Raw genomic sequence first — 19,176 nt, forward strand, 5'->3', positions numbered from 1 at the left:
AGTTCACACATTCAAATACATCTTAATTGAGACTGGTCTTAAATGTCAGATTAAACAAGACCCACAGTAGCAGTTTACGGTTATTTATCAAAAGACAACTATTGTTTGCGATCTGGTCCCGAGAGTCCTTCTCTGTTCCAAGACTGCCAATCACCTTACGTGTTTTTAAAGCTGCAGAGTGCGTTGGCCAATGGGAGCGCTCCTTTACCCGGAAAAGCTTGCAGTTCGTCTTGTGTTTGCCAGATCGTTCAATGAGCTGCCTACAGCTGTGTTCTACCCAGGTTCTACCTCAGCTGCTCGTTCGCAAGTATGGATTCCTGTTTTCTGATCGTCGTGTTTGTCTTCGCTTTAAGTTTTTCCAATGGAGAGAGCACGCTTAAGTTTGTCACTGTGGTGAGTATAAAGCATTTGTCCAGATTACTGCCAGTGTGTGTTGAGTAACGTTAAATGTAACGTTAGGCTGTAGCTGATTTGATAACTGTTCGTCTTAAAAAAATTCATAATACGAGACACAAATTCTGACTTCCTATTATGTGTGTCATATTTTTATGCATAACAAATATGTGTCTTCTGCCATAACAAATATGTGTGAATATGAAATGAGATTGTGTTTTCCCCCCACGTTGTTTATCAATGCTTTGCATTGATTACTGTAACGTTATATTGGTCGATACTGGTCTTTTCGTCGTTATCAGTCTAACGTTAGTTGGATACTGTATCCAGAAGCAACGACGTGAGTGAGTCGCAATATCTGCTGACATGAGTAACTTAGGCTAACCAATGTTTGCTATCAACTTTGTTTTGAGTTCTGCTTGTTCTCGACTGTCTATCAGCTCAATCTTTGGCTTTATCACATGATGAGACATGTTGTCTATTAATTTCATTTTACCTTTGGATTCTGGTAATATTGTAACTTATGAGCAATTTATGAAGCTCCATGGCTTCCCAGTTCTCATGGCTTCTTAAAGGAGAACTCCGGTCAATTTTAACATTGACTCTCCATTTTTTGTACATTTGGAGTGCTGTCAATACAGAGAACAACGACAAAAATCGGTGTTGCCTACACCGTGTTATCCTCTTTTTAAAATTTGCACCCTGTTGACTTCAATAGGGCAAGTTTTAAACCTGCTTTTAGCCTCTTAACATCCTTGATGTGTCATTACAAGTGCACAGCCAATGTGAGTGATTCCTTCGGAGTGAACACGGTGAATCTGACTGCAGTAGATGTGAAAGATATGAATAAAAATGATAATTCAGCCAGCGCTTATACCTGTATTTATATCCTGTTTTCGGTCGAAGTCCATAGTAATCGATTGTCGAGTTCACGCGCGTGATCATAGGTACTAAACCTATGCGCGTGAACTCGACAATCGATTACTATGGACCGATTTTTGTCGTTGTTCTCTGTATTGACAGCACTCCAAATGTACAAAAAAATTAGCTCAATGTTAAAATTGACCGGAGTTCTCCTTTAATGCAATCTAATCCCTTTATATAAGTTATCAACTTATATCTACCATGTTTAGAAGAAACAGCTTTTACAGATTTATCTTTTCATTGTAATTTAAACAATAAATTCTGGCCTGATTGTAAGTGCCTTTATTTTTAGTCCTGCAGAAGTAAACCACTCCTCTATTTTCAAAGATATTATTTTGTAATATGACAACTGTGATCATTTATCTCTTGATTATCTTGCTAACTTCATTATATTGAATGCAAAATTTCCATTCATAAACAAAATGTTTTAAATACCCATTGTCTGCCACTATTTCTTCTTGAATTCAACTCTATTTTCAAACTGTACACAATGATACAAATACCAGATTTTTGATGCTTTGTGAGAATTTATTTAAAGATGCGGTTTAACTTTAATTCTGTGTTTGTTCTTCTATTTGTGTATACAAATCCTTGTCCTTGTTGTTATTGTATCATATTTGAGATGATTGTTTTCCTTCATGTCTGATTCTGTACTCATGTCCACAAAATAAGTGTTTTATGGTTAATTATGACTTTGGAGTCGCTGCAAATGAGTAAGTTTAAACCAGAGGCTTGTGTCTTTTTGTGTGTCTTGTGTAAATGAGAGAAGATCACGGGTGATTTCTATGAAAGTCAGAGATAAAGATAAGGAGATAGATTGACTGCTTATCCAATTAGAAAATGTTTACCGACTACTCTGTGGCTCGTATCCGAGTGTCAGTATGAGCACATGACAAGCAGGATTTGCTGATCTAACTGCAGTTGCACAGTGTTGTTTGTCATCCTGAAGACACACACATAAAAATCCCAAATACTCAGTCATGTATTTGACTTCCTCTCTGTCAGCTCTATCGTCATGGCGACAGATCTCCAATCAAGGCCTATCCAACTGATCGTTACAAGGAGAGTGACTGGCCCCAGGGTTTTGGACAGCTCTCTCAGGTATGGAGACACGCACACACATACCTTATTGTCTTTGTTTTAATCAGTTACCTGCTACTTGAGGAGCATTTGGTTATGCAGTAACGTGCAAGAGGCTGTCCTATATTATGTATATAGAGTGCAACAGTCGGGTTCCAAAAGTAAATAGTCCATTCATTTCCTCCATAGGAATTTTTAACGATAACTTATAAACCATAAGACAGACCTACTGTGAGCTCTGAGGTTGTTAATCAATGGTATATGTTCTGTTAAAGCTGTCAGCCTGCATTATTTCAACTTATTTTTTTAAAATATTTTTTTAACAGCTGAGATTGTGGTGAGAAAAATACATTACCCACGATGCTGTACATACAATTCCACCTCTGCAGTAACGATAAGCGAATCATACCAACGCACACTCCGATGAAGCACTGTGATTGATGTAATTGAGTCGATTTCCCTACACAGAGTGTACAGTGTTCAAGCACAGAGCAGCTCACCCAACTTTGCACATCAGTGGTGAGGCCGTAATAGCATTAACATGCAGCTTGAAAATCCTCGATGGACACATTTTCAAGTTAATTTCACGTCATTTCAACATGCCAAAATACATTGACTGGGGTGACCCGCACCATACATAATAAAAACCCTTTTTATAGAAAACTACAGTACAGTCTGTGTACATTTTTGTAATGGGCACCAAACTACTGAATGCACTTTAAGGATATTATTTCATCCTTTTGTGTTTTTATTACTGTAACTCAATCTTTTCGATTTTCCAGGAGGGAATGAAGCAGCACTTTGAGCTAGGTCAGTTTTTAAAGAAACGCTACAGAGGATTCCTGAGTGAGGACTATGACCGGCATGAGGTCACTGTCTTTTAAATTTCTGTTTAAACATGTTCAGTAAACGGATACACAAAGCTGCCAGACTTGTGCATTTAAATAGCAAATGCCATCTTTGCGCTGCAGATATTCATCAGAAGTACAGATGTTGACCGGACTCTGATGAGTGCAGAAGCTAACCTGGCTGGCCTGTTCCCACCTAACGGTTCTGAGGTGTTTAATCCAGATTTGAAATGGCAGCCAATCCCTGTTCACACTGTCCCAGCGAATGAAGAGAAGGTAAAACCTCACACCGAAGCTCTGTTCCCACTTTTTCTCTCCACAATTTTGCAGCACACTGAAACTTGGCCCTGACCTCTCTTTAGTGTTGAGTTCATATTTGCACAGCAGCAGCATCAGTAAATATCTCTGGATGTTTGAAATCTATTAACATGGCCACATGACCTGCCTACAGAGTTTCGTTTGTTTTTTGTTGTCTTTCCAGCTGCTCTCATTCCCGCTAGAAGACTGTCCACGTTACACACAGCTCATGAACGAGACTGAAAAATCTGACATTTTTCTCAACATGACTGACACTTACAAGGTGAGTCCACCTTACAAAAAACCCATTTATAATAGTAGGTCATCCGTCTATGTAATTTATATTAATGTTTTTACAGCAATTATGATATAGTGCAACACAAAAGGTATCCTGCAGTTTTCTGAATTGGTTTTAAATGGTGATGCCCAGAGGAGGTTCAGCTTGGCTCATGAACATTTATTTCGAGTCCACAAATCGTTTTGGTAGTCCTAACAGTAGACAAGGGGAATTTTTTTTTTTTGAGACAGATCCTTGTGTCTTCTGTTCTTCTTTTCCTGAAACACCTTTTTATTGTTGCGCTTTTTACCTCTAAATTTTGGTTGTTTAAGTGGCTTTCAATGAAAATTAATAACATCCTTTCCACAGTTTTAGAAGATTTCCTGTTTTTAAGTATACCGGTATATTGAATCCCTAGATTTCTGAAGTTGTGAAGATGGTAAGTGTAACACAGTTAGATGTTATGGGAAGAATGAGGCGGGAACCAGCGAATGTTCAACACACAATTTAATAATAAAATAAACAAATACAAAACGTAAGTAAAAGACAGCAGCCCCTCACGGACGACTGCCATCACATATAATTAAAGGGATGGTTCAGAGTAAAATCAACCTAGGGTCCTTTGCACCATGACCTCGAGCCAAACACTTGCCTGATGGCTTATGCTACTGCTAACCCGGACGTCGACGTCACTTACGCGATTTGGGAAAAGCCCGTAAAAGTCCTGGCAGAAAGCGATGCATAAGGATGTAGTGTACGACGCCCATTTCCAGGAATGCACTAATATTTTGTTGGTAGTACCAGTTTGCAACAATTATTAATTAACACTAAGTTGTCAACACTTCGGAAAAAATAATAATTGCAATGTAACTATTTACTATTTTAGTGTTAGTAAATAAAAAAAAATTGTCTATTCCATTTAGTCTATTCCATTTCAAAACATGCTCCATATTATTTTCATGTTTGTAAGCGTGCCTTACAATGTTAGTATGTTCCTTGTCTTGCAATGTAAATGTGCAATAAATAAAAACAATGGTTTCTACAATCATGGTTATGTCATTGTGTTTTTATGCAGGCATTTATAGAAATGGTGAGAAATAAAACAGGACTGGAGAAAGCCTCAATTGAGTCTATTTGGAGTGTTTATGACACGTTGTTCTGTGAGGTGAGTTTCACCTGGCATTCATGTGCACATTATTCATGACTTCATCTAGCATTAAGAGACTCTGCCAGCCAATCTTGCCTTCTAAGTATTGTCTATATGTGAATGAATGATATATTAAAGACAGTGTGTATGCAACTAATGTAGTTTATTATCAACCTCATTACAAAGTGCAACATTAGGTTTCTGAAAGTAAAAATCTGAAGGTGATTTGATCAACCCACGTTTTTTTTTTCGACTTGTTTTTTAAATAATCGCGTTTAACAGTGGAATTCTTGGTTTAAAAAAAAAGAACTTAATTAACCATGATTCTTCAAAGAAATCTCCATCAACCAGAAAATTGTGACAAGTAAATCACATGAAAAGAGCTCTTCGTAATAAATCTTCATAAACTCTCAAACTACAGTTTTTTTTGTATATATGCATATTTTGCAATAAATTTAAATATAAATTGTTTCTATATACATAATCAACATCTTTAATTCAGTAGTTTTATCTTTTTAATTAGATTATTTATTTACCAGTCTTGTACCTTTTGTCTTTTTGTCTGTTTTTCAAATACTTTTTTGTTTCAAATCAAAATTAGTAATGTTGTGATTCACCTCATAGCTGGTTGGTTTGGTTAATGTCTTATAACACTTTAACAAAGACTTTTCTAAAATCCTTTTGGGAAAAGTGAATGGGAAAAATACTTCTGGAACCAACTCTGCTGAAAAAGTGAGTGGTCACTGTTGCTCTCTATAATGCCTTAGAGTCAAGTTAAGTTCTTTGTTGCCATGTGAGCAGAGTTAAGTAGTCAAGTTAAGTAGACTGTCACTGTGAAGAGTGAAAGAGAGGCTAACTGGGTCAGGGTCATTTACAAGTCTGATGGCTTGTGGGTAAAACTGTTCCCTAGCGTGTATGGACTCTTTCTTGATGTTGAGTGCTCTCTGTACACTTTGTGGTAAATGTCTTGCAATGATGGCCTTTTTACCACGTTACATGATTTTATTCCAGAATGATCTATAGATGCTCAGATAGACACCATGAATTGTGTGTCAGATCAGTTCTGTGATTCTCCATCCTCAGGCAAAACATGGGAAGTCACCACCTGGCTGGGTGACTCCAGATGTGATGGAAACGCTGAAGGTGCTGAAGAACTTTGGTTTTCAGATTATGTTTGGAGTCTATAAGAGAAAGGAGAAGTGCAGACTTCAAGGAGGTGAGAGCTTATCACTTATTCTTTATTTTTTTATTATTACATTTTAATTAAAAAAGAAACAAATAAAAACAATAATAAAAAGAAAATGCAAGAGAAAAGCATTTATGTGAGGTTAAACACTGAGAGTAGTTGTGACATTTCAAAGTTTGTTGTGCCCATCATAGGCATAAGAAGACTGTTGAGGATTCTTGGCAGACCATTTTCATAGTTACACAGTCTGACACACATATGCAAATCATTGTTGTAGGAATAGAGGGAAAGGCCGCTACCTGAACAGTGCAGGCACACGTCAATGTAAAGAAACAACGGACTGCTCCACATTCAGACTGGAAATGTGCATTACTGTGATTGTGTGACACTTTGCTTACGCTCTTATTCGCAGGCCTGCTGTTAGATCAGATCATTAAGAATCTCTCAACCGCAGCAGTTCCAGACTCTAAACAAAAAGTGAAGATGGTGATATACTCAGCTGTAAGTCATGTCACTTCCACATCAACATCAGTAGACCAAACTCCTAGACTTCCCTTTTTCAGTCAATAGTTTTCTATAAAAGCAGAAGAGAAAAGCAGTTCATGTAATGTTCTCTCATGCAACTCTTTCCTCACTAGCATGACACAACAGTTGTAGCTCTGCAGGAAGCCCTGAATGTCTTTAATGGCCTGCAGCCACCTTATGCCTCGTGTCATCTGATTGAACTTCACCAGGAAGAGAACGGGTAACATGTTGTCTGTGTTTTCCCTAAATTCATGTTTCCAGAAGACATCTTTGGTCAACCAAAATATTCCTTTGCTTGTCTCTTTCAGGTCGTTTTCAGTGGAGATGTTTTATCGCAATGACAGCACAGTGTCCGAGCCGTACAGCGTGTCTTTACCGGGCTGTTCCCAGCGCTGCCCCCTGCAGGACTTTGTGAACCTCACACTTGAAGTCATACCACAAGACAGGAATAAAGAGTGTCAGATAAAGAAAGAAGCCACAGACACTGGTAAATGCAATAATGTACATTAATATATGGACTATAGAGTAAAGATGTGTATCTATAGTTATAAATAAAAATCTGTTTATATTGTAAGAACGATTGCTTGGATACTTGGATTTTGATAGTTCTTTCTCATACATGTGTGCAGAGGTCATCATCGGGCTGGCTGTGTGTGGATGTCTACTCTTCCTGCTGGTACTACTGCTGTTTGTAGTGCTGTGCCGTCAAAAAGAGCCGATGGCTAGCTATAGTCATGTCATAAATGAGAGCGACTCCTGACAATCATATCAGCTCCTCCGCAAAGAGGAACTGTGGGACAGTGAAGAGGACCTATGAGGACACAGTGGCAACTGAAACTCTAAGCCAGCTGAAAAGACTTTGTTTAACTTTGGCCACACATTTTATTTTATTGGGGACGACTTGGTAATATTTTATTTCTTGTAACTTTAATTGTTTCAAGAGCAAAAAGGGAACCAAGAGTTGTGATGGCGTCAATAGCATTAACGTAACAATGCTTAGCGCACGGACTCCGTAACTGTGCAATAGTGACTGGGTGTCATTTGCTCTGGGCTTTTGTTGTAATGAAAGATTGTGCACAAGTTTCACGGGGAGGATCTGAGATGTGGACTGGACTAAAGCTCCCCGAGAGGTGTGTCCTCTCTGAAACACAAGGACTGTGGGTGTCCCCCTATTTGTGCTCCTGGTCCATTAGTTCTAGTGTACTTATGAGCCCAGTGTACTTGATGCATTAGCCTAAAGATTCAGGTGGGGCAATGAAAGACTACTGGATGCATATCGAGGCCTTATAATGCACTCATGGAATTTTTGACTCCTTTTTTTTAAATGTGATTACCTCCTGATTTACAGCCACAAAGCAGTTTTGATGAGTACATTTAATATTAACAGCATGCTGATATGAAGAACACTGCTCTCAAGCTCAAAAGAGCCGTATTGAAGTAATTTGTTTTAATCAGGTGTGGTTTATTTTTATGTATTTTTATTTAACATAATGATCACCCGACTATGAATACAAATAAAATGTTATTCTCCATTATCAGAAATGTTTTCATACATTGATAATTCAGTTCCAGGTGCATCATATTTAGAACAAATTACTGTTAGATTGAAAAACATGGCCACTAAGAATAAAAAAATACAAAATAATCATTACTACTAAACGTTAATAGCAATCTGTCCAAATTGTTCTACCGTCTCAAATGAATGTTTTTAAAGATTGTCTTTCACTGTCTCAGTGCACATCTATTCAGCTTGACTGAAAATGCTCTGTACAGGATCCATTTAGAACAAATGCTGTATTGACTAGTTGATGAAATTGTGATGCTTTGAGATGATGTACTTAACTGAAACAGATAACAGCTTTTTTTTAATCCCTTTTTATTTTCATCAAATAGACAAATAATGTTTGACAGGACAACGGTTTTAAATCCATGTCTTACATGTAACATCTTGTTAATAGTCAAAACGGAGGCTTATAATACACATGTATAACAGCAGTGAGTATTTAGTGTAAAAGAGAAGAGCTTTTTACCAAGAATATAACCCAAAATTGACAACTGGTGTAAATCTGGCATTAAAAAAACAAATATACCTCTGCTTTGAATATGGGGGTCCCCTTAATATCTATGTTATTCGAAGACTTAGGGCCTCATTTATAAAGACATGCATAGAATGGTCCTAAATGTGAACACATTTCTAAAATGTTCCTATGAATGATTTATAAAACGTCTGTATGCACAAAAAATGACAATCAAAAACTAGTTAAAATGTTGCTTATCTGCGCATACAATAATATATATGCATATTGTGATCACCTATTTATGTTCTTAATGCTGAATTAATATAACTGTATATGAGTGCGAAAAGTTCATTTTATTCCATTGGTGTATGCATAAGAACACTTTCTCTTTTTACAAATCCAGATTTCTTTCACTTAGGACATAGGATGAAATCCATGGAATTTAGGATCAAATCTGATCACGTGTGTTTTATAAACGAGGCCCCTGGTTTCTGCAGGTAGTGCGATATCATGAATACACCAGCAGTGTGGAAATGTTCAAGGCTAAAAGCATCCACACTACAGTGCAAATGTTTTTACACATTCTCCCCAAAATGAATTAAACCATTTTGCAATTAATGTACGTTTTTACAAGTTCATATAGAATTCTTAATAGAAATGTTTGTCCACCTAGAAGTAGACCTTTATCTGGACCAGTCCAGATCATTGTTTGAGAACATAAAAAAGTCAGTCAAAACTCACAACACAAATTATGGGACTTCATTCAAAAGACACCGACCATTTTCCCTTCTTGTAGTGGGGTTCATTCTTTTGTCTATATCATACTCTTAACTTCTTGGTGCAACATCAGGCTGGGTTGAGTGACCCTGGGAACATCTCAAGTGTTTTTCTGTATTATCTGGAATGGATTACAAACTCCAAATGTTCAGTCTCGCCTCTGTGCACTTCCATGACACAGAAAATGAGACTCAACAATCTTAAAGGCGGTTTAATGTCTCTACTAGAACACTTCACATGCTAAGCACCATTAAAAACATTAAGGATAGCACTAAACACACATGCACACATAAAAAAATATTTTTGCTGCACCCCACATAGCTTGCTTTTTTTTTTAAATGCCGCTCTGACCTTTAACCTTTACACTCAACATTCAACTGTCAACAGTGGCACGGGTCACTACATGGGTTTATCATCACAATCTAGGAATTAATCCTTTTGATGGACAGCCATTAAGATGTACATGTTATTCGACACACAGAGAGAAAAGGGAATAGGAAGAGAGAAATGTTGATTGTCTGTTTTCAAGGTCAAAGTTTAGGAGCGTGTGAGGTAAGGCTTGGATCAGGCGATGGCTTTGGCCTCAGGCAGGAAGGCCTCCCAACACTTCACCAGCTGGTTTAAGATAAATAACAATTCATGAAAGACTATTCAATGATTCTGTATGTAAAACACACACACACACTTACCCGATGCTGTGTGTGAAGAAGGGACTCCAGGTATTTCACTATGTGCTGTTTGAAATCTCTGGCTTTCTCTTTCTGTGACAGAAAAGAAAATATTTCATTTTCTATTTTGTGCTGTACACTAGAGTTGCACAATCAATCATTATTCGGCTATGTAAAACTTTTGACAAGTACGATCACAGCAGAACAAATCTGTGTTGGTGCTGGCGCTGACCCAGAGAGAGCAGTTGACATGTATAGGTGTGAAACAGCTTTACAAACAGACTTTTCAACCACACAGTTCCATTATTTCTGTTAACTGGTGTATAATAGACTAAAATAGACTAAATAGCCTTTTGAAAGTAACTTTTGTATCATTACATCATTACACCAGTAGGTGGCGACATGTAATGTTACAAAACAAATATGTCATTGAAATACTCTGATTCATCCATCCTGTAATAAAACAAGTGAAGTCCTTATGTGTGAGTTATTGAATCATTCATTCAACTGGATTTAAAAAAATAAAATAAATAAAATTCATATTCATTAAGTATTTTTAAATAGACATTTCATCAGAACCTCTAGTAAATCATGCAGCTCTACTTGGTAACACTTTATTTTGATGGTCCCTTTTGAACATTCTGTTGACTATAAGTAACTTATCAACAACATGTCAACTAACTCTCATTAGAGTGTTAGTAGACTGTCTGCTTAATATCTGGCTAACTCATCATCATTGTGATGGTCCCCCAACAGACATTCTACTGACTATAATTAACTTTACAAATACATGTCAACTTATTCTAACCCTAACCCTACCAGTCGACTAATACTCTACTAATACTCTAATGAGAGTTAGTAGACATGTAGGTGCAACATTACTTATAGTCAACAGAATGTGTTAAAGGGACCATCAAAATAAAGTGAAACCCTCTACTTTACACCAGTGCAAGTGATCACAGCTTTTGGAACTATCAAATTTAAAAAAAAAAAAAAAAAAAATTGTTGTTTGTTTTTTTACACGGGGAGCAGAATTCTATATTACAACTGCAAGATAATAAAAAACACAATACCTGATTCACTGTGGTTTTTACTCTTTCTAAATCTGTCATCATTGACAAATATAGCCATAATTTTATCCCCAATTCATATTTTGGACACTAAGACATTTACGATGAAGGATCACTGGATCAAATATGCAATTTAAAAGAATAGTTCACCCAAAATAAATTATTTTATCAATTTACTTACCTTCAAATCTGTATGACTTACATTCTTCTGCAGAACACAAATACAGGATATTTTTAAGAATACTGATAACCAAACAGTTTTGATGACCATTAACTTGCATTGTATGAAAAAAAATGTATATATATATATATATATATATATATATATATATATATATATATATATTTATTCATTCAACAGCAGAAAGAAAGTAATACAAGTTTGGAAAGAAACGACAGTATATACGTAAATGATGACTGAATTTTCAATTTTGGGTGAACTATCCCTTTTAGCAAGACTCCAGTATTTTACTATGCCGTTTCTCTGGTGTCCTCTTTCTATTTTTCTTGGAAATATTCAACTATATGCTTGTTAAGGTGTAAATGAAAAAAATGCATCCAAACACTAAAAACTTATTTAAAGGGCACCTATTATGCAAAATTCACTTTTACATGGTGTTTGAACATAAATGTGTGTTGGCAGTGTGTGAGCAAAACCACCCTAGAATGATAAAAATCCACCCAGTGTTTTTTTTACAATCTCAATAAATCATAAGCACTGTCTCAGAATGAGCTGTTCTCAGATTTGGTGCAATGTGACGTAGAATTGCACAGGCCCCTCCCACGATGGTTGATTGACACTTCAGTTTGAGCATAGACCCACCCTGAGTGAGTTGGACACAGAGTCCGCCATTGTTTCGACGCTTGAGCAGCTGTAGACAAGAATGTCTCCTAAGCGATTGAGGTGTGTTGTTGTTGGATGTAAGAATGAACATATCATTCTTCATTTACTCCCGTTGTTACTCGAGGATGGATCTGTACCAACTGTCCGTGATCCAGCTTACAGTCTCTGGAGCGACAGGACTAACGTTACTGATCATGGCAGAAATGAAAGTGAGAGCGCGCACTTTATGACAGCTCAGAGTCATTTTACGGATATAAGGTTTACCAGTTTATTAAGCACCCACTGAAAAGGTGTGTATATATTTGTTTACTGTTAGTTGTAACGAGTGTTTTGTGTAATTCGCTGTATATGTTGATGATAATGAAAGGGAGAGAGAGAGAGTTTATGGATAAGACTTTAATACGCACTACTTATACTGTGTTTATTCAGGTCTTACAGTGATTCTCTGGAGTAAACTAACGCTCATCTTTTGTGTGACGTACAATAAACTTCACTGAACTCGTCAGTATATTTTGGTCATCATTCGGACGGGGTCTGCTACAGCAGGCTTGCATTAATATTGGATAAAAGCAGATGACAAATAAGTTATAACCATAATTAAACTACACTATACCTGTTCTATCTCCATACAGCATATATTCTCTGGCTCTGTGGGCATTATCATCCGACTCCGAGTCGAAATGAACACCGCTACTCAGAGTTTCTGTTCTGATATTATCAGATGAGATTGTCCTGACTGTAGCGCGAGCTTGTAAAGCTCCGCCCCCTGTGACGTGCAGCAGCAGTTAATTTGCATTTAAAGGGCACACACTAAAACAGCACGTTTTTCTGAGCCCACAAATTTAAAGGTTAACTAAGTAACTTTTTTTACCTTAACTGAACAGCTTCGGAGTCATTGGAATGGTTATATTACTTATTTCGGGTTGAATGGTGGTCGTTTCGCACCCCCCTGGTGCCCGTGAGCGGAAAATACGCACTTGCAACTTTGAGCCGGCGGGCCGCCGCGTCAGGAAGTCTCGCGTGATATCAGGTCTCGCGATGTAAACAATTGCTTTACGACCACAAGAAATCTGCTAAAATGCTGTCATTATTGCACTCCCTCACGCTGTCCGAACCCGAATGAAGAAGACGTTTTAAAGAATGTCCCATCTGCTTTGATGTCGTTGATCTATAGCCTCTGGTGTCTGAGAATCACCAACGAGTTTTTACAACAGTGTTGTCAAATATCTATTCCGAAGCTGTGGGGGGAGCTCTAGAGAGAAACCTGCGAGCAAAAAGCGAGAATACAGCGAAGAAATCCCGAAGCTACTGAGTGCTGCTTTAAACATGCTGTAAAAAATGATCTGTTGGGTATTTTGAGCTAAAACTTCACATACATACTCTGGGGACATCAGAGACTTATTTTACATCTTGTGAAAAGAGTCATAATACAAATGCCCTTTAAACTTTTTTACACTAGTGATGTTTGTTTTGCAACACATCTTACCTCAAATCTGAGCACTTCTTTGCGCACAGTACAGGTGACTCTTTCTAAATCTCTCTCATACTGACTGACTTTAGACTCCCACTGCACAGAAACAAAGAAAACAGCTTAACATGAACAGCAAATTAGTGACCAATCATCTTGTAAATAAACAGAAATCTCCTACACAGAAGTTACGTATCTTATGAACAGTTCATGTAGAGTGTTGTACATGAATCATTCACTGATAAGGTTTAACCTCATTTATGTCATCTTTAGCCTGCTGCAGTTTCTCGGGTTTGTTCGCCCAGAGCAGTTTGGCCTCAGCCTCTCGTTTCTTCTGAAGTGTGCTCTGAGCTTCCTGCAGACGCTGCCATACTTTCATCCTCTGCTCAAAACAGCACTGAGGGCAGCAAAGAACACAGTAAACAACATCAGATTTCTTATGTGGTTGGTTCTTCTGACTGCTGGTTTTGGGTTATGTGGTTGTGCTCTCTAACCCTCACGGCCCCCAGGAGTCTGACGTAGTCGGCCAGGAGCTCGGCGAGGATGAAGAAATCACTGAAGGCCTGTTGCTGATGCAGCTGCTCCATCTTATCCTCCACTTCCGCCAGCTGTGACAGCGCACGAGACAATGCAGAGTTCTCCTCCACGCTGCCCAGCATGGCCACACTCTTACTAAACACCGCTGTGTTACTACACAACTCTACGAGAGGAGAAAGACATTAAGATGCTGTGTGGCAGCATGAATCTGGAAGACTGGCTTCACAGTGTAGTTTTTACTCTCACCTTTCCTGTGGTTTACTAATGAGTCAACAGCAGCATGCAGCCTCCTCAGCAGCTGCTCCTCATTCTCCACCTCCTGCAGCTTGCTCTCCAACCACTGACACACACGCAGACGTGTCAATCACTAGCCAAATGCAACGTCCTGGGAAAATATATGCTTTAGAACTGCAGAAACTGAGCTCATCTTACATTATCTGATTCATTCATTTTTATGGTCATCTTGTTCACTGCATCCGACGCTCTGTTTATCATCTTTAGCAGGCCAGGTCCACTCAAAGTCTGAGTATTTACTGCCCTGGGCAACTAAAAAAAAACACACACAAGTTTAGATCTTAAATGTGCCACCAAAAAATACTGTACAATGTGTCTAAAAACATGATAAAGGTGGTGACCTCGTCTCTCTCTAAAAACTCTCGAACATCCGGGTCCTGCAGCAGAGATGGATGGGCCACTACTCTCTGTAGATACCTACAGAAAATATAAACACACACTACGTAAATATAACCAGTAAAAATAATGAAACAATGTGTAACATGTGAAACATGTTATGTCAATAAATATAGTGTTCTGCTGATGGAACACAATGAATGCTATATTTTGTGTGTGTGTTTGAGTGTGTGTGTGTACGGTGCAGTAGAGTACAACCGGAAAATAAAAATGTAACTCCTAACTCCAAGGTTTATGGTGTCTAAATATCTTGCCATTAACAATCTTTCAAATCTTTATCCTCAATTTGATGTGTACTTGGCTACCAGACACTTTTGACAAAGGATCACTGATGATAAATGGCAGCTCATATTTACATATTCAAACATTGACTTTGACTTTATAGTGTAAAAGTCTTTCTCTTTTTCTGGTTATTATAGGACAAATATTTTTATTTTTGGTTGCACAAAAAAAGAGCTTTGGATTTCCTACATTTTGGACTGAATGCCCCATCACACTAAGGAAAGACTAAGAGGTTTTCTAAACATATTCAATACATCTAAATCAGAAAAATGTCATGTGACTGAAAACTATGAATTGGTTGACCTCTTTTTTCATGTGTATGTGTAATTAGGCATGTGTTCACCTCTCCAGTGCTGCTCGTCTCTTTTCCACGAACTCTGCTGAGGACGAATCCTCCTTCCCTACCTTCACTTTAGTCATCCCTGTGACAACAACAAACCACACGCTCAGTCAGCAAATCACACCAGACTGCTCCGATTAAAATTATTCCAGTGAGAGCCAACAGACAGTTCAGAGTGAACATTCTCAGGAATCCTGGCCTTTGCAGAGTGTCTAGTCGGGTTCACTAGAACAACTCCACTAGACCAGGGGTAGGCAACGTCAGTCCTGGAGAGCCACTGTTCCACAGAGTTTAGCTCTGTGGAAAAACTCACCCACCTGTAGCCTTAGTATTCCTGAAGACATTGATTAGCTTGTTGGATTAAGGTTGGAGCTAAACTCCCCAGGACCGACGTTGCCTACCCTTGCACTAGACAGAGCCAGAGTGAGCATGAGAGCTTCTTTACCCACTACGCTCTTCTGAGGTGGAGGTGGGATGATGCAGCCCAGCAAGGAATGTTTGGCTGACATCTTCTCATAAAGTCCCAGGAAATCACTGAAACGTCGACGCACTGTGAACGTCTTATTAAGGAACATAGGCAGTGTAGTCTGGAGAGAGACAGAGAAGCATAGAGAAAAGGAAAAATTCTGATATATAAAGCTTGAGCAATCCAAAAAATAGTAATAAGGAAGAGCTTTTATGTACCTGAGTTGAAACTTTGTAAGACATGTAGGCATTCATGCCATCTCCTGCAACACAATAACGTAGAAAAACACAGTCAATATAGCTCTCAACTGAACATTCAGGACAAGAGGCTCAATCTAGACCAGTGGTTCGCAACCTTTTCACTCCCCATTGTCCAAGGAAATATTTGAAGGCCCACCCATCTAGGCTAAGATATTTCCTCTGGTACTACTGCAGTAATAAGTAATAATTAATGTTTAATGTTTTTATTTCAGAAGTGTCGGAAGTGTTTCAGAAGAACTGAATGTTCTATAATAATTACAGCAACAACAGGGGAAAAAATAAGAAATATTTTTATATATTTAGAATATATTTCTTGTATTTCCTAATGTCTATCATATTTAGAATTTTAATTAAGTTAGAATATTGTAATATAATCTATTTTAATCATTCTAAAATGTAATCAATAAAATACTGTTTTGTTTTTTTTCAACGCTCCTTTGGAAGTTTGCTGAGGCCCTACTGGGCAACTGGTTGAGAACCACTGAAGACATACTAACTAGATGATGCAATTTTTTTACGTAAGAGTAGACACTAACATTTGTAACTTGAATGTGTAAGGCTTCTGGTGTCTGCTGTTTTATAATTATTATTCTTTTATAGCTGTTTTATTTTAGCTGTACAAAAATAGTCCATTATGCTGCTTGATGTTGCAAACTGCTATTTGTTATCATATTATTTAAATGTATCATAAGTTATTCTTCTAGTTGTTTACCTAAAGTGGATGATGAATCAGAAGTTTTGCACATTCACTGAAAATCGCTTACTTCTGCATTGAAAAATAAGGTGGATAAGATACCAATTTTCTCAGGGTTTGTGACTGCGATGTTCAGCTCAAAATGGTCTCCACTCTCTTCCTCCTCCAACTGTTAAAAGTCCATCAGCATTCAGTTAGAATTGAGAATCTATATAAATAATACATTAATGCAACTGAAGGCACATGAAGGGTCTTGTTTCAGTACCTCCTCCATGGTCTTGGTGACAATGCTGGGTTTGAGTATGGAATTAGGGACATGTGTGGTGTTGCAAGCCGATGCAGTCGGGCCAATAATCTCTCTCCTGCCTTGACTTGTGGTGTTGGTGAGTGTCAGTTCGACAGTGGCCTCTGGAGTTTGAACAGAGAGAACAGATAAAGCACAGTGGTGTAATGTATTTGAGTAATGGTACTTCACTATATTTTAGTATAGTTGTATTCTGAGGAATCAGTAATTTATTGGCGCTCTGTTAAATCCAAGTACTTGTACTTTTATTCAGTTATATTTACAAGAAAAAAATAATACTTTTTACTCTATTACAATTTCATGTAAACTTAAAATTACAAATTACATGTATGTCATTGTAACTTAAAGCTTTCCTCAGTGATTTAAAAATATTTATCCTAAAGTGACTAACAAGCCAGTCAATCATGCACACATATAATATCTCCCTTTCAGACATACTTTCAGCGCTTAAATTATTTTTATAATAATCACTAAAAATCACTATATTCAAAAGTCTGTAAAATCATCTGATAATTTTAGCTTTAAATACTCAGATAACAGGTTTCAGGACATTGGTTTCAGTTTAACATCTGCTGAATCCTAGTTTCTTACGTAGTTAGAACAATAAAAAAAAAAAAGCGATTTTTGACAGGTTATTTATTAATTTTTTTTAGTTTTTGCATCAAAAATACTAAAATGAGAAACTCTCTGCTGTCTCTTGTTTTCAAAAGCCAATTTCAAAAGCTATGAAAGTTGCAGTTAGTTTTAAATCTTGCAATTAATTGTGGATACTTTTGTACTTTCTCCTAACTATTTTAGGCTAGGTACTTAAAGCTTTTAATTGTTTTTTTTTTTTTTTTTTTTTTTCATTGTAACTGTACTTTAACTTAATTTAAATTTCTCAGTACTTTTTACTCCTCAGATTTAAGCATCTTTACATAATCGGCGTTTCACTGTCATGCTATTTTAAAGACAGAGATATAATTCATTATGTTCTCCAGAAAGCAGTTCAGTTGCCATCTGGCCTGCATGTGAAATTAAGCGTCATTAAGTATTTATTGCTCATTTTGAGTAATGGTGCAGCAATGGAGTGGTGAGAAATACCAGTGAACAGATCCAGCTCTTCATCAGAGTGAAGGCCATTAGTGGCGTGATGGCCATCGGTCCTGATGTAAGAGCCCTCCTCACTGAAGATATCGCCCTCATCAGGAGCTGATGTCGGTGTGATCGGTTTACTCTGCAAAGAGATGAACACATTGCCACAATAACAGCTGATAACCGTGACATATTTACAGTGCGTGCATTTGATGAGCTGCATTATTAACCGCTGCAGACATTGAATAAGCTATCAGCTAGTTTCTTTCAAATGACACTTAAATATTCCCCCACATATCAATTCACCAGATAATGAAAAAAGGTTATTCATTCAGAAATAGGTGTCTCACTCTCGCGCCGGTGAATATGTCCTCGCCTTCATCATCATACTCGTCGCTGTCCAGCACTCGAGTGTCAAATTCAGCCTCCTGATCTTCATTTTCAGGGAAAGGAGGAGGATTCCGCCCGCAACTGCCTGACATCGCTCGTGCCAACCAAAGAAAATATATGTATCAAATAATAACCCTAACGGGTCAAGTCTTGAGGTTGGCCTAATTTCTACCTGTCTGTATGTTACAGGTAAACAGGGATTGAATTTCACAGCTAGGTAACCTCAGCCTACTTAAAAACAGCAACGAACGGCTCTGCGCTCTCAGGCTCAGATCGAGCGCTGGAGCGACACTGCCACCTCATGGTCTGGAGCGAATACTACAGCTACTTCAACTACTACACTCACCCACAAGTATAGCATCCACGCATACTGATGACACTCATTCACGTTGACATGACATATAAGCAATATATTTTATGAGTACATCTACGTAAGTACACATTTCTCGTCTCAGTTCGCTCATTGGTTCATTCAATGAATCATTCGAAGCAAAAGCGCTCAGTGCAAGAGTTGGACTTGTATAACCAGTTTTACTTCAAACGAACAACTATGGTTAGTGTAGCAATGGTGAATTTGTGGTTACCATGTTTTTTTGTAGTAGAACCATGGTTAATTT

At 37.7% G+C, this 19,176-nt stretch overlaps 2 protein-coding genes across 2 annotated transcripts; one reads left to right on the forward strand and one right to left on the reverse strand.

Annotated features, from left to right (window-relative positions):
• Positions 1–206: 206 nt before the first annotated feature.
• On the forward strand, positions 207–9,313 carry acp2 (acid phosphatase 2, lysosomal). Its single transcript, XM_084108818.1, has 11 exons — positions 207–393; positions 2,323–2,418; positions 3,180–3,266; positions 3,369–3,521; positions 3,727–3,825; positions 4,895–4,984; positions 6,050–6,182; positions 6,565–6,653; positions 6,791–6,897; positions 6,986–7,164; positions 7,307–9,313. Exons 1-11 carry the CDS (start codon positions 310–312, stop codon positions 7,435–7,437), a joined length of 1,248 nt encoding a protein of 415 aa, XP_083964944.1. The 5' UTR covers positions 207–309; the 3' UTR covers positions 7,438–9,313.
• A 303-nt stretch (positions 9,314–9,616) lies between these two features.
• Positions 9,617–18,864, reverse strand: snx1b (sorting nexin 1b). Its single transcript, XM_084108817.1, has 15 exons — positions 18,520–18,864; positions 18,179–18,311; positions 17,057–17,199; positions 16,894–16,960; positions 16,056–16,099; positions 15,817–15,958; positions 15,375–15,453; positions 14,695–14,770; positions 14,492–14,605; positions 14,306–14,399; positions 14,017–14,222; positions 13,776–13,919; positions 13,541–13,621; positions 10,162–10,233; positions 9,617–10,087 (listed from the first exon to the last, which is right to left on the reverse strand). Exons 1-15 carry the CDS (start codon positions 18,649–18,651, stop codon positions 10,037–10,039), a joined length of 1,578 nt encoding a protein of 525 aa, XP_083964943.1. The 5' UTR covers positions 18,652–18,864; the 3' UTR covers positions 9,617–10,036.
• Between the last annotated feature and the right edge of the window lie 312 nt (positions 18,865–19,176).

The sequence above is a fragment of the Abramis brama genome, assembly GCF_963993115.1.
Source record: "Abramis brama genome assembly, chromosome: 3".
NCBI classification, from domain to species: Eukaryota; Metazoa; Chordata; class Actinopteri; order Cypriniformes; family Leuciscidae; genus Abramis; species Abramis brama.

Excerpts from the sequence above, each read along its gene's own strand:
- acp2 (XM_084108818.1), top strand. The coding sequence starts at position 310 with ATGGATTCCTGTTTTCTGATCGTCGTGTTTGTCTTCGCTTTAAGTTTT. Across the intron at positions 3,522-3,726 it reads TCCCAGCGAATGAAGAGAAG|CTGCTCTCATTCCCGCTAGA; the intron begins GTAAAACCTCAC and ends TTGTCTTTCCAG. Across the intron at positions 6,898-6,985 it reads CTTCACCAGGAAGAGAACGG|GTCGTTTTCAGTGGAGATGT; the intron begins GTAACATGTTGT and ends TGTCTCTTTCAG.
- snx1b (XM_084108817.1), bottom strand. The coding sequence starts at position 18,651 with ATGTCAGGCAGTTGCGGGCGGAATCCTCCTCCTTTCCCTGAAAATGAA. Across the intron at positions 15,959-16,055 it reads CTTACAAAGTTTCAACTCAG|ACTACACTGCCTATGTTCCT; the intron begins GTACATAAAAGC and ends GTCTCTCTCCAG. Across the intron at positions 13,622-13,775 it reads CTAAAGATGACATAAATGAG|TGGGAGTCTAAAGTCAGTCA; the intron begins GTTAAACCTTAT and ends GTTTCTGTGCAG.